Source organism: Bubalus kerabau, chromosome 7 (genome assembly GCF_029407905.1).
Source record: "Bubalus kerabau isolate K-KA32 ecotype Philippines breed swamp buffalo chromosome 7, PCC_UOA_SB_1v2, whole genome shotgun sequence".
NCBI lineage: Eukaryota > Metazoa > Chordata > Mammalia > Artiodactyla > Bovidae > Bubalus > Bubalus kerabau.
In genome coordinates this window covers 121144029-121154873 of record NC_073630.1, presented here as the reverse complement: position 1 = coordinate 121154873, position 10845 = coordinate 121144029, and the positions used below count along the sequence as shown (strand labels likewise).

At 64.1% G+C, this 10845-nt stretch overlaps 1 protein-coding gene across 2 annotated transcripts in view; it reads left to right on the top strand.

The window, feature by feature from the left end:
* Positions 1-916: 916 nt before the first annotated feature.
* The window catches only part of UVSSA (UV stimulated scaffold protein A), a 28722-nt gene continuing 18793 nt past the window's right edge, over positions 917-10845 (top strand). The window contains exons 1-7 of one of the 2 annotated variants that reach the window (XM_055589292.1): positions 917-948; positions 1763-1862; positions 2849-3179; positions 3812-3932; positions 4742-5038; positions 5747-5859; positions 6144-6272. In XM_055589292.1, coding sequence (XP_055445267.1) covers positions 1765-1862; positions 2849-3179; positions 3812-3932; positions 4742-5038; positions 5747-5859; positions 6144-6272 — 1089 coding nt within the window. In that variant the 5' untranslated portion in view covers positions 917-948; positions 1763-1764. Of the gene's footprint in view, positions 949-982; positions 1390-1762; positions 1863-2848; positions 3180-3811; positions 3933-4741; positions 5039-5746; positions 5860-6143; positions 6273-10845 lie in introns of those variants that run through there. The other variant, XM_055589293.1, reaches the window with a different exon arrangement.

Sequence of the window (10845 nt, the reverse complement as noted above, 5' to 3'; positions counted from 1 at the left end):
ACGGGAGCCCGGCGCGTCGGGCACCGCCGCCCGCGGAGGCGCGCGGGCCGGCAGGCCTGCGGCGCCGTCGGCCCCTTCTGCCCGACCCGGGCACCGGCACACACCCCAGCTGCCGCTCGCCGGTCCGTGCGGGCGCCGTGGCCCCGGAGAGCCTCCCGAGGGCCCGGCTACGGCGGGCGTCCGAGCACGCCGGGGCCGCCAGGCCTGGGGGCGTCCCTGCCGCGGCCTCGGGAGGACCAACGCCCAGCCCCGCGCCGGTCCCGCCCCCAGGACGTGCGGCCAGCGGGCGGCTGGCAGACGAGCCAAGGCGGGTCTTCCGGGGAGGGTCCCCCGGGCCGGGCTCCCCGCGCTGCCCACGGACCGGGGAGGGCGCTGCCAGCGGGGGCACCACCCCTCGGGGACGGCTGGGGCGTCCGCCCAAGCCCCGGCCCGGGGAGCCCTCTGGGCAGCGCCCACCGGGCGGCCCGGAGCCGGGGAGCCGCCACGCTCCCGGTGCCTATGCCGAAAAGCCGAGCGCGCACCCCGAGTCGGGCCGGCCCAGCCCACGCGCACGCGGCCCCTTTAAGGCTTTGCCGCGCCCGCCCGCCTCCTTTTTTCTCGCCCGTCGTCAGACCCCACCCACCCCCACACCCGCCTTCGGCTGGGAGCGCGCCTGCGTCACCGCGCAGGTCTTGGCCCTGACCCCGCGTCCACGCCTCGGGGTCCAGGCGGGCTACTGCTCTTCGCGCTTGGGCGTCACGTGACAGGAGAGGGCGGGGCCTGTGCCGGAAGGGGCGGGCTAACCAGAGAGCGGCCGCCAAGCGGGCTAGACAGGGCTTTGGCGGCTCCGACCTTCGCCCCCGCGCCGCCCGGGCTAGGGCGGGCCAATGACTGCCGCGATCTGGGGCACGTGACGGGGGGCGGGCCCTTCGCCGGAAGGGTGGGCTGAGGCGAGCGGCAGGGAGCGCGGTAGGTGGGGCTGCGAGCCTTCTCTCGGGGGCGCCTCCTTCGTCCCCCCTCCCCCCGGTGATGCCCCCGCCGCGCCCTTCCCGGGATGCCGCCCCCTTCGGTCCGCCCGCGCCCCGGGCTTGAGGACCGGGACTCGTCGGCCGTGGCTGGCCCGAGGGCGGCGGGGAGCTGGGGCTCTGCCCCGGAGGGCGGGACGGACCCGCCCCGGCGGCCGAGCATCAGCGACGGCAGACGTTACTGTTGGTGGGAGACGCGGTGGACCGCCGGGCGTCCTCACTTCCCCCGACTCCGGCCCTCCCCGTGCGGCGCGGGCGCCCCGGCCTCCTCCATACCCGCTTCTGGCGGCTGCCCGCGAGCAGGTCGAGTTGCAGCAACTTGCCCTGCGGGTCTAGAGGCCACCCTGTGGCTTTCGGAGGGATGGTCGAGCTGGCGAGGGGAGAGGTGCGCCTGCCGTCCTGCGGGAAAGCTAGCTTGAGTGTAATTCAGGCCATTCTGGTCCTTGCCTTCCCGCCGAGCGTGACTGCGTGCTCCGTGGCTCTCGCTGGTGGGCTCAGATTGTAGACCTCCAGAGCACCTGTTGTTGCCCTTTTCCTAATTACCATCAAAAATGTCTTGTTGACCCGGCGCGGAATCTCACCTTGAATTGTTAAGTTTCGGCATCGGGCGTCATGTCATAGAGGCCAGGTCGCAAGGACTCCTCAGTGTTGTGCCAACACCCTGTGCCTGACACAGTGGAACGCAGCGACGTCTAATAAAACCCAGAGCTGTGAAATACTAGGTGGTCGTTCAGCGTCTCTGCGTTTCCTGTTTCTAGATATGGATCAGAAACTTTCAGAGTTGGTCGAAGAGCTCACAACTTCAGGAGAGCCCCAATTGAACCCCGAGAAAATGAAGCAACTGAAGAAAATTTGCAAGTATGTCTTAAGGCTCAATGTCTCAGCAAGTCTGTGCCAACCCTAGGAGAATGTGGGGCTACCCTGGGGTCAGCTTCTCTGCTGGGGAAGAACCAGCAGAGGAACCTCTCCAGGACATCTCCCCTGGAGTGCTTGGTCCTGTTCTGGGGCAGCAGTTCCAGGCAGGGGTGTGCAGCCTTAGGGAGAACAGGTCTGTTCAGCTCTCTGTGTGGGTGCCTGTCCTTGAGCGCACGTGTATGATTTAAGGGTTACTTAGTGTTGGAACATGTGTGGGAGGAAGGTTAGAGGTCACACAGGTGCACTCTTCTGTTGGGGGGTAGGTCCTGTCTGTGGACATCACTCTTATCCAAGAGCCTCTCAGGTGCTAGCAACAGAAACAAGGAAATTCGTTGGTTATCCTTGTCATATGGTTTATGGAACGGAACTTAAGTGATCGTTTAAGTGATAAGAATTTACACTTTGGTTAAAAATGGTGACTCAGGTCAGGTTTTGTTGCATTCCCTGAAAACCCCCAAAGAGCAGGGCATGCGGGGTGGGGAGGGTGAGGATAGCTGGGAAGAGGAACAAAAGAGGGGTTGCGGCCTGCACGCCTCCTGGGGTAGCTCCCAGAAGGCCACAGCTTTCGGGGGCTGTGGGGTGGTCTCCCTCTGGGGTGGGGTCTTTGCACCGCTGCTAGCCGGGCGGGCCAAGAGCCCTTGAGGCTCGCAGGCACTCTGCTGTGGATGGGCGGCCAGCCGGCCGAGTGAGTGAAAGCGCCTGGCTGGGTCCCAGTGAAGCCGTGCGCACTGGCACGGACCTTCACCGCGCTTTCGTGTGTCAGGAAATGTTGTTTTTCTGTTTGTCTTCATGAAAGGAGTTAAAACCTCTCCTTGTGGGCTATCCAGCAACAGGCAGGGGCCAGGTTTGGCACGTGGGCAGTGCGCATCTGCCCCGGGGGAAGGGCAATGGAAATGCGCACGTCCCTGCCACTGCACCTGTGTCTCCAGGTCTTCAGGAGAGCAGCTTGGCCGCGCCCACCGCCTGCTGATGGCACAGCTGAGCCAGGAGCACGCGGAGGTCCGCCTGTCCGCCTTCCAGGTCCTGGACCAGCTCTTCGCCAGGTCTCACCAGTTCAGGACGCTGGTTGTTTCCAACTTCCAGGAGTTCCTGGAGCTCACTCTGGGCACCGACCACGAGCGGCCCCTGCCGCCCCCCAGGGAGGTGGCACAGAGGCTGAGGCAGGCGGCCACCCAGGCCATCCGTGGTTGGAATGAGAAGTACGGTGCGGCCTATAAGAAGCTGGCCCTGGGCTTCCACTTCCTAAAGCACAGCAAACAGGTGGGCAGGCCCCGCACTGCACCCCGGCCCGTGCGGTCTGGGCAGGGGGTGGTCTGGAGCCGGGGGAGCAGCTGTGAGGGAAGAGCCTCAGCTCATCCCAGCATGTAGGTGGGGCTGAGCCGTTAGCCCTGGTTTCCACAAGATGAAAAGGAGCGTGAGAGTCATCTGCTCGACACTGCCCTTTTCTCTGCCGGGCTCTGCGCCTGGGCCCAGCCAGTCTGGGTGGGCGACACCTGCTAGGACCGGTACTGCCCCCCCCCGCCCCCACCCACTCCAGGCCTGTGGCTACTGCCCTTCCCGCTGCCCCCTAGGGTCCCCTCGAGCATTGTTCTCAGGCCCCTGGGTCTGCCCAGCAGCCTCCCTTCCCACTGGAGCACGTGTGTGACTAGAAGCCTTTTTACCTGACTTTACTAGGAGACGCCGATGGCTGTGTTCATTCTGGGGGTTTAGTGTTACCGTTGAGTATGCTGTCTCGTGTGTTAAAGCAGCATGCGTGAGCCTGAGGCCATAGCACTTTGGCCTGTAGCTCCTGAGCATAGCTGTGCTGCTGCGTCTGCCGTTAGGCCTAGTTGCAACTCAGGTTTTCGTTGGATTCTTTGTAGCTGGGCCTGACCTTTACCTAAACTTCTCAGGTAGACTTCCAAGATGTGGACGCTCGCACTCTGGCAGAAAGAAAGCGAGCAGAAGAGAGACAGAAGCGCTTGGACAGAATCTACAAGGAAAGGTCCGAGTGGGCAGCGAGGGAGATGGAAGGTGAGCTGTGGGGAATGGGGATACCGCCCCCTACCCAGCCTGCTGGTCCTTCCCAGGCAGAGCTCAGGTCCTTGCCCAGCGGTGCACCCTTGTTGCAAGGCCTGCTCTGGGAGTTTGGTGGGGGCGGGGGGTGAGGAGGAGGCTGGGTCATCCAGCCCTGTAGCCACAGGAAGACCTAGATCCCCGGGCACCTGGCACCCTGCAAAGAACTGCCAGGGCCATGGGCCTAGGGGTAGCGCTGGAGGAGGTGCTGGCTGAGGCTTGCTGGGGGTTTTGGGGCAGGTGGGTAGACAAGGTGGACGGAGCTGGTTCAAGTTGAGAGCAGGGGAGGCACCCTGCAAGCCACCCACCCTCTCCGGCGGCCACATTGCAGACACATGTCCCACGGTGGCCTGAGCGTCACCATCCATCTGACCCCAACACCCACCAATGGCAGTCTTGCCAGTCTGCTCCCCAGATGCCTGTGCCAGCCCTCCCTGTGGGGGGCACCCAGAGTGGGAGCAGCTTGAAAGGCAGCAGGTCGAAGGCCCTTCCAGAAGCCTGGCCTCAGGAAGGCCACAGAGCTGGGAGATCCCGCGGGCAGCCACGGCCAGAATGGGCTGGTGGGGCGGAGCTGAGCTCAGCAGGGAGCCGCAGGAGCGCCGTCCAGGGAGGCTCTCACTGGGCACGGCTGAGGGTGGCGCCCCGAACGTCCCAGCGTAGGGTCTGGAACAGAGCGCCCGCCTGCCTGTGGGGGGGGCGGGGCATGCTGTGTCCCCTCCCGGACGCCACTCCCACCGGGGCCCAGCGAGCCAAGTCCATCCTCACAGAGATGTCCGCGGAGATCCGGGACTGCCTCACGGAGCTGGAGAGCTGCTTCCGACTGCTGCTGCCCTTCGACCTCGACCTGGTCCCCGGGGCTGCCTGGTGCCCCGTGCCCGAGAAGGGCGACAGGGACGAGGAGCAGCCCTGCTGCAGCAAAAGCTTGCCCGCCTGCGCACGCCGCCCGGGAGCCGTGGACGCGGGAGGGCCGCCCTCAGAGGACGAGGACAGCGACCCAGATGGGTTCGTGCGGCGCCACGGGCTGGGCTCCCGGCAGTACACGCTGGACGTGGAGCTGTCCTCAGGTAGGGCTGCCCCCACGCCAGGCCGCCTTGGCCACAGGCCCTGGGACGCTTCCGGTGCTCGGGCCTCTGGGCTGTGAGGTGAGCATGGGAAGGCACTCCGGCGTGTGGGGCGCAGGGCACTGGCCCTCTCTGACGTGCAGGGCGCTCTGTGGGCCAGAGGCCAGCTGGGAGGAGGAATCAAAAGAAACAGTTTTTTTGCTGCGTTTGTGACAACGTGGGCCGTGACCACACTGGCACTGTGGGGCTTCTGCCTCCTGGCCCCTGTGGGTGAGGGGCGCTGACCGTCCCACCCCACGTGGCCCGGGCTCCTGAGGGGGTTGAGGCTGGAGGTCACCCACCCTCTGCAGCCACAGTGAGACCTCCCGCCCTGCAAGGGAGCGCCAAGGCCTGGACACAGGTCACGCTGGAGGGGGTGCCGGCTGAGGCTTGCTGGGGTGGCAGAGCTCACAGGGAGGACCCTGGGCTGAGGGGCGGGTGGGGCCTCGATCCTGAGGGCAGTGTGGGCGTGGGAGGGGTCCCCTGACTTCATGGCCTGGAGAGGGGCGTTGGGATTAGGCTAAATCCTCTGTGGCAAAAGCCACGAGACAGAGTCTCCTGGGCAGGCAGGTTTGGGTGCCAGATGATGAGTGGTTGGTGGGTGGTCCAGTCTGGGACACCCAGTGACCTGCCTGGGTGGTGGTCCCTCCGCTGACTGTGCATTTGCTGCAGACAGCCTGAGGGTGCGTGAGAATGAGGACAACTCGGCCGTCATCCGTGCGGCCCGGGATGCGCTCAGGCTCATCCAGAACAAGCTCCTGCCGGCTGCGTGCTCCTGGGTCCAGGTGTGGCCCTGGGTCAGGGCGGGCCCCAGGGTCAGGGCGGGCCCCTGGGTCTGGGTGGGCTCTTGGGTCTGGGTGTTCTTCTGGGTCTGGGCGTGCTCCTGGATCAGGGCGGGCTCCTGGGTCCCAGCGGGCTCCTGGGTCAGGGCAGACCCCTGGCCTGGGCGTGCTCTTTGGTCTGGACAGGCCCTGGGTCCAGATGGGCTGCATGTGCGGACAGAGGATGCAGGGCTGGCCCTGGGGGAGAGTGAGTGCCCGGCCTAGGAGGTGCTGCCCTGTCCTCGCAGCTGTTCACCCGTGCGGGGACATATGGTGGGCACTTGGAGGGCGCCATCCACCTGAAGGCCGAGCTGGAAGCCGCCTTGAAGAGGTCCCGGGAGCTGGACATCGCGCCAGAGGAGGGCCGCAGTGGGGAGGTGAGTGCCCCCAGCTGGCTGTGAGGGTAGCCAGGGCACATCCCCCAATCCGAGCTCAGCCCTGCGGGTCCTGGTGTCTCCTTGCCAGGAGCGGACTCATCTGAGCACCGGAGACCGTGGCCAGGCCCTGCCCGCAGGCGGCTGGGCTGGGCCAGGGTTGGACAGGAGGCTGCGGAGGTGGACAGGGGCCCTGGATGGAGGGCTGGGGCTCTAGTGAGGGGCCCAGGAGGGGAGCAGGGGAGGCGGCTCCCGAAGTGCCCACGGGGCCCATCCTGTGGGCTTGGTGGCCTGCCAGGGCCTGGAGCTTCAGGTCGGGAAGGTACTGAGAGAGAGGGACCTGGGTCCTCCAAGGATGTCCTAGGGGAAGGGGTGGAGCATCTGGAGAGTGTGTGTGGGCAGGGGCATAGCCGTAGCTGGCGGGCGTGTGAGCAGGGTAGGGGGGTCCCCAGCTGCAGGGTGTTTGGAGGAACCACAGCTGGAGGCTGTGTGTGTGCGTGTCCCACAGCTGGAGAGAGAGAGAGAGAGTGTGTGTGTGTGTGTGTGTGTGTAGGGAGAGGATCCACAGCTGACCACGTTAGTGATTAGAACCCGTAAGCTGGAGAGAGAGTGTGTGTGTGTGTGTGTGTGTGTGTGTTGGGGGGGGGATCCGCAGCTGACCGTGTTAGTGATTAGAACCCAGAAGTTCTGGTCAGAACTGGTGCGAAAACAGGCAGCAGGGCTCCCTAAGCGCTTGGGGCGCAGAGAACCGGACCGCACTGGGTCGAGCTCTGCCACTTGGAGGAGACACAGTGGGTGTGGGGGTGACGGGTCCCACCCCCTCCGATTTTTCGAGGGGGCCCAGGGTGGGCAGGCGTCGTTCTTTGCTGAGGACGAGGTCAGGTTTAGGCCCCTGGACTTAGAATGGAGAGCGGCCAGCGCCCTGAGCTTGGCACACCCTCGTCCTTGCTCGTGGGCCGAGGCGCGGCGAGAGGGCCTCTGAGCTCAGGCCGCCCTCCGCTCCCCGCCCCCTGCGCTGCGCGGCCCTCGGGGGCCGGCAGGGGGTGCTCTCGCCCTTCTCCTGCCGCCGGCGGGCGGGCGGGCGGGCGGACCTGGTCGTGGGCTGCTCCCGAGGCCGCCTCTCTACAGGGCTTTGGCTGAGCACACACCTCAATGAGAAGTCAGTTAATTCTGGGAGTTGTGACCTCGATGCTTGTTTCACAGTGAGAGAGAGTGCTTTCTGGGTACAGAAGAGCAGTGGGTCCTGTGTGTGCGTCCCTGATTCTGAGCCTCAGCAGAGCTGTGGGGGTTGGGGGTCAGCACCGTGCACCCCTTCACTGCTGGGGCCCGATCCAGCTTGAGCGTCAGCAGGTCACTGACCGCAGCCGGCCAGCCTCAAGGCCTGGGAGGCACGTGGTCAGGTCAGAGGGGTCCCTCTGCAGAGAGGAGGCTGAGGACATAGGGGTGTTTGGGGTGGTCCAGTCGGGTCAGGGGGCGTGGGGTCCGTGTGGTGGCTTCAGCAGGAGGAAGCAGGGCGGCCCTGAATTCTCTAAGAGCCGACCTAGAGGCTTGAAGCCTTTGAGCACGTGCGCGTCGGTTCTCTGGGCTGAGGGCCTGTGGATGGAGTGACTGGGTGTGCGGCTGAGTGGCAGCGCCTGCTCAGGCAGCCCACCGCCCAGAACAGCCCCGCGGCGGTGTCTGCGTGGCTGTGCGTGGCTGTGGTGAGCGCACAGACCTGCGTCTTCGCCTGGTCGTCGTCTTGTGAAACGTCTGCAGCTTCAGTCTCTGCCTGGTGTCTCCGCTAGCAGGCTGAGCCGGGAGCCTGCAGTTCAGCACTTGGACTCTAACGCCTTGGGAGACTGGCGGGTCTGAGGTCCTGCTGTTCCCACCGCGTGGCGCCGCGTGTGGGGCGCGTCTCCCCGGCCGCCTGGCTGGGGTCTCTGGTCAGGCTTCCCACTTGAGTCTGTGTTGCTGTGTTCTGTTCCTTGTTTTAGAGTGTTTAAGCCAGCTTGAACATGTGTGACTTTCATTTTATGTAGTTTTTTTGTTCTATGGTGTGTCCGTCCCAGCTCCGTGTGGAAGCAGGCAGAGACCGGTCTTAGCTAGGTCGATGTGGAGCATCGTTTGGTAAATTTAGTTTCCAGCCCTGTTGCTGGAGGACAGGCCTAATAATCCATGGCTGCTACATCTGTTATGCTGATAAAAATCCTTCGAAAACTTTTAAATGGCCTGTTGTTTAATTCTGTAGTTATGATGACCACTTACTTTGTATTGTGTGATTCACAAAATATTAATCTTCCCCCACCAGTAAGACAGAAAGGAACGATTCTCTGCATCAGTCTGTACAGGCTGAGCGCACAGCAGGTGTTTTCTCGGCCCGGGCTCCTCGCCGCAGCCGCTGGGGCACCCCCACGATGCTCCCCTTCTCCTGTTGCCGCTCTGCCAGCAGCCTCGGGTTTAACCCCTGCACGCTCCCACTCGTTGCAAGGGCGCAGATCCCGTGTGACTCTGGGTGATGCTTTTCTCCTGTTCGTGGCCGGGTGTGCTGGGCTCTCACGGCTATGCTGGGCTGGATGGCGCTTGGTGCTTCAGGAGCCCCGTGCCGGCTTCCTGAGCAGAGAGCCTGGGGGTGAAGTGCTGACCATGCCATGGCCCCAGGGAGGCAGGGAGCTGAATCAGCTGCCGTGAGGGGCTTGTGCCCGGCTGGGCCAGTGAACCTTCCTGGAGACGGCTCCCTCCATCACTCATGCGCCACAGGCCGCTCTGCGGGGGCAGCAGCTGGGGCAGGGGCTGCCTGTGCTCTTGCGAGGACTGGGAGAGCATGTTGGCTGTTGTGGGGGCAGCTCCCCGCCCCCACAGGCCCTGGGCCCTCCCTACCCTACAGCCCAGCTCCCCAGCACCCTCCAGGGTGGCTGCTCTCTCCTGAATACTTTCACGGGTGGTCTCCTTAATTCCAGAGTCAGCCCTGTGAGGTTGATTCCATCCTTAACCCTGTTTTACAGATGGGAAGGCTGAGTCTGGGAGAGTTGCATGGATCTTCTGTTAAGGCCAGGGTGCATGGTGAGAAAGCGTTATCGCCCAGAGGCTGGGCTGGGCGAGGCCAGCCAGCCTGCATCAGGCCCCAGGCGGGGTCCCTGGAGGAGGGGCTGCCTGTCTGGACGTAGGACAGACTCAGGAACCCGTTTCCTCCGCCTGGAAACGGTTGGTGGGCCTGATGGGGCGGTGGCAGCCTTGCACACCCCAGCCGGCTGGCCTCAGTGCTGGAGCGGCGGGAGCCGGTGAGAGAGGGGCTGGCGGCTCCAGGCCCCTCCGTGCAGGAAGGTGGCAGCGCCCCGCGCCCACTCGAGACCTGAGATGGTCACCACCCGCCCGCAGCAGGCCCACACCTGCCGAGGTGCGTCCAGGCAGCGGAGATGCACATGAGATATTGGCCTGGCTGGGCAATTTGCACGCGGTCCAGGGAGGGCATTAGCATATAAATAGCAGCCGTGATGACCCTCACAGCTGAGCGCGGCTAATTTTTGGTTTATAAGAGAGAATGGGGTTTTAAGTGCGTTGCCATCAAGCTGAGGAGACAGATGCAGCTTGGCGCTCACTTGTCTGACGGGGCCTTACATCATTTTTTTTTTTTTTAAAGGGAAACATACACACATAAAACTGAACAAAAGTGATTTCTTGGGTGAAAAGTAATGGCAGTGGCGCCCCGAGTTAATTAGATCCCACAGGATGTGTTTAATGGCCCAGCTCTACCGCGGCAGGCCTGGGGCGGGCAGGTCTGGGAGGTGGCCCTTCCCATCCTTCTCGAGTAATTAGCAACCCGCTACCCCACTTCCGTAATCGGATTACGTTGTATATTTCAGCACATTTATTGCTTGTTTAATTATGATCTCAGAGCTTCATTTTTCTACATCCTTTTAACTGGGTGAGAATCGGCTTGTGTGGAAGGAGAGGGAGGGCCAGGGCGCCCTCTGCCTCCCTGGGGCCCCCTCTGCCTCCCTGGGGCCCTGCGGGCTCTGTCCCGGGGCCTGGGCGTCAGCCGCAGGGCCTGGCCTGCCTGCCTGGCCTCCCAGGCAGGCCCGGGACTGGACCTGGCAGGGGAGGTGCACCTCTGGGCCCCTGGGCGAGTGCAGGCTGCTTTCTCGAGCGTGTCTAGTGGTCTCTCTTCACAACGGGGAAGCTTGACTACCAGCAAACTGCTCTTGAGGACCATCAGCGAGTCTGACCCTACTGTGCAGGCCGCCTGCCCACCTGATGCCCGCAGGCCATGACGTCCCCCAGGACCCTCAGGGGTCCCCGTGCCCCTGCTCTGCCCCCAGCCGCCTCCCACCCATGCCCAGTGTAGCTTCTGACCTGATCTGTGACCTTTAACCTCGAGAGGAGGTTGCCACTCTGGCCCTGGGAGCCCTGGGCTGGCCCCTCAAGTGCAGGTGGGGATTCCCCGTGGGCCTGGTGTCCCCAGCCAAGTGCTCCTCCAAGGCTGGGAGAGGACTGCCCAGCTTGGGTGGTGGGGGGTTTCCTTCCGCTGCCCTCTGGGGATGGACTGCCCCCGGGGCTGGATGTGGGAGGGCCTCAGGGTACTCAGCACCTCAGAGCCCCA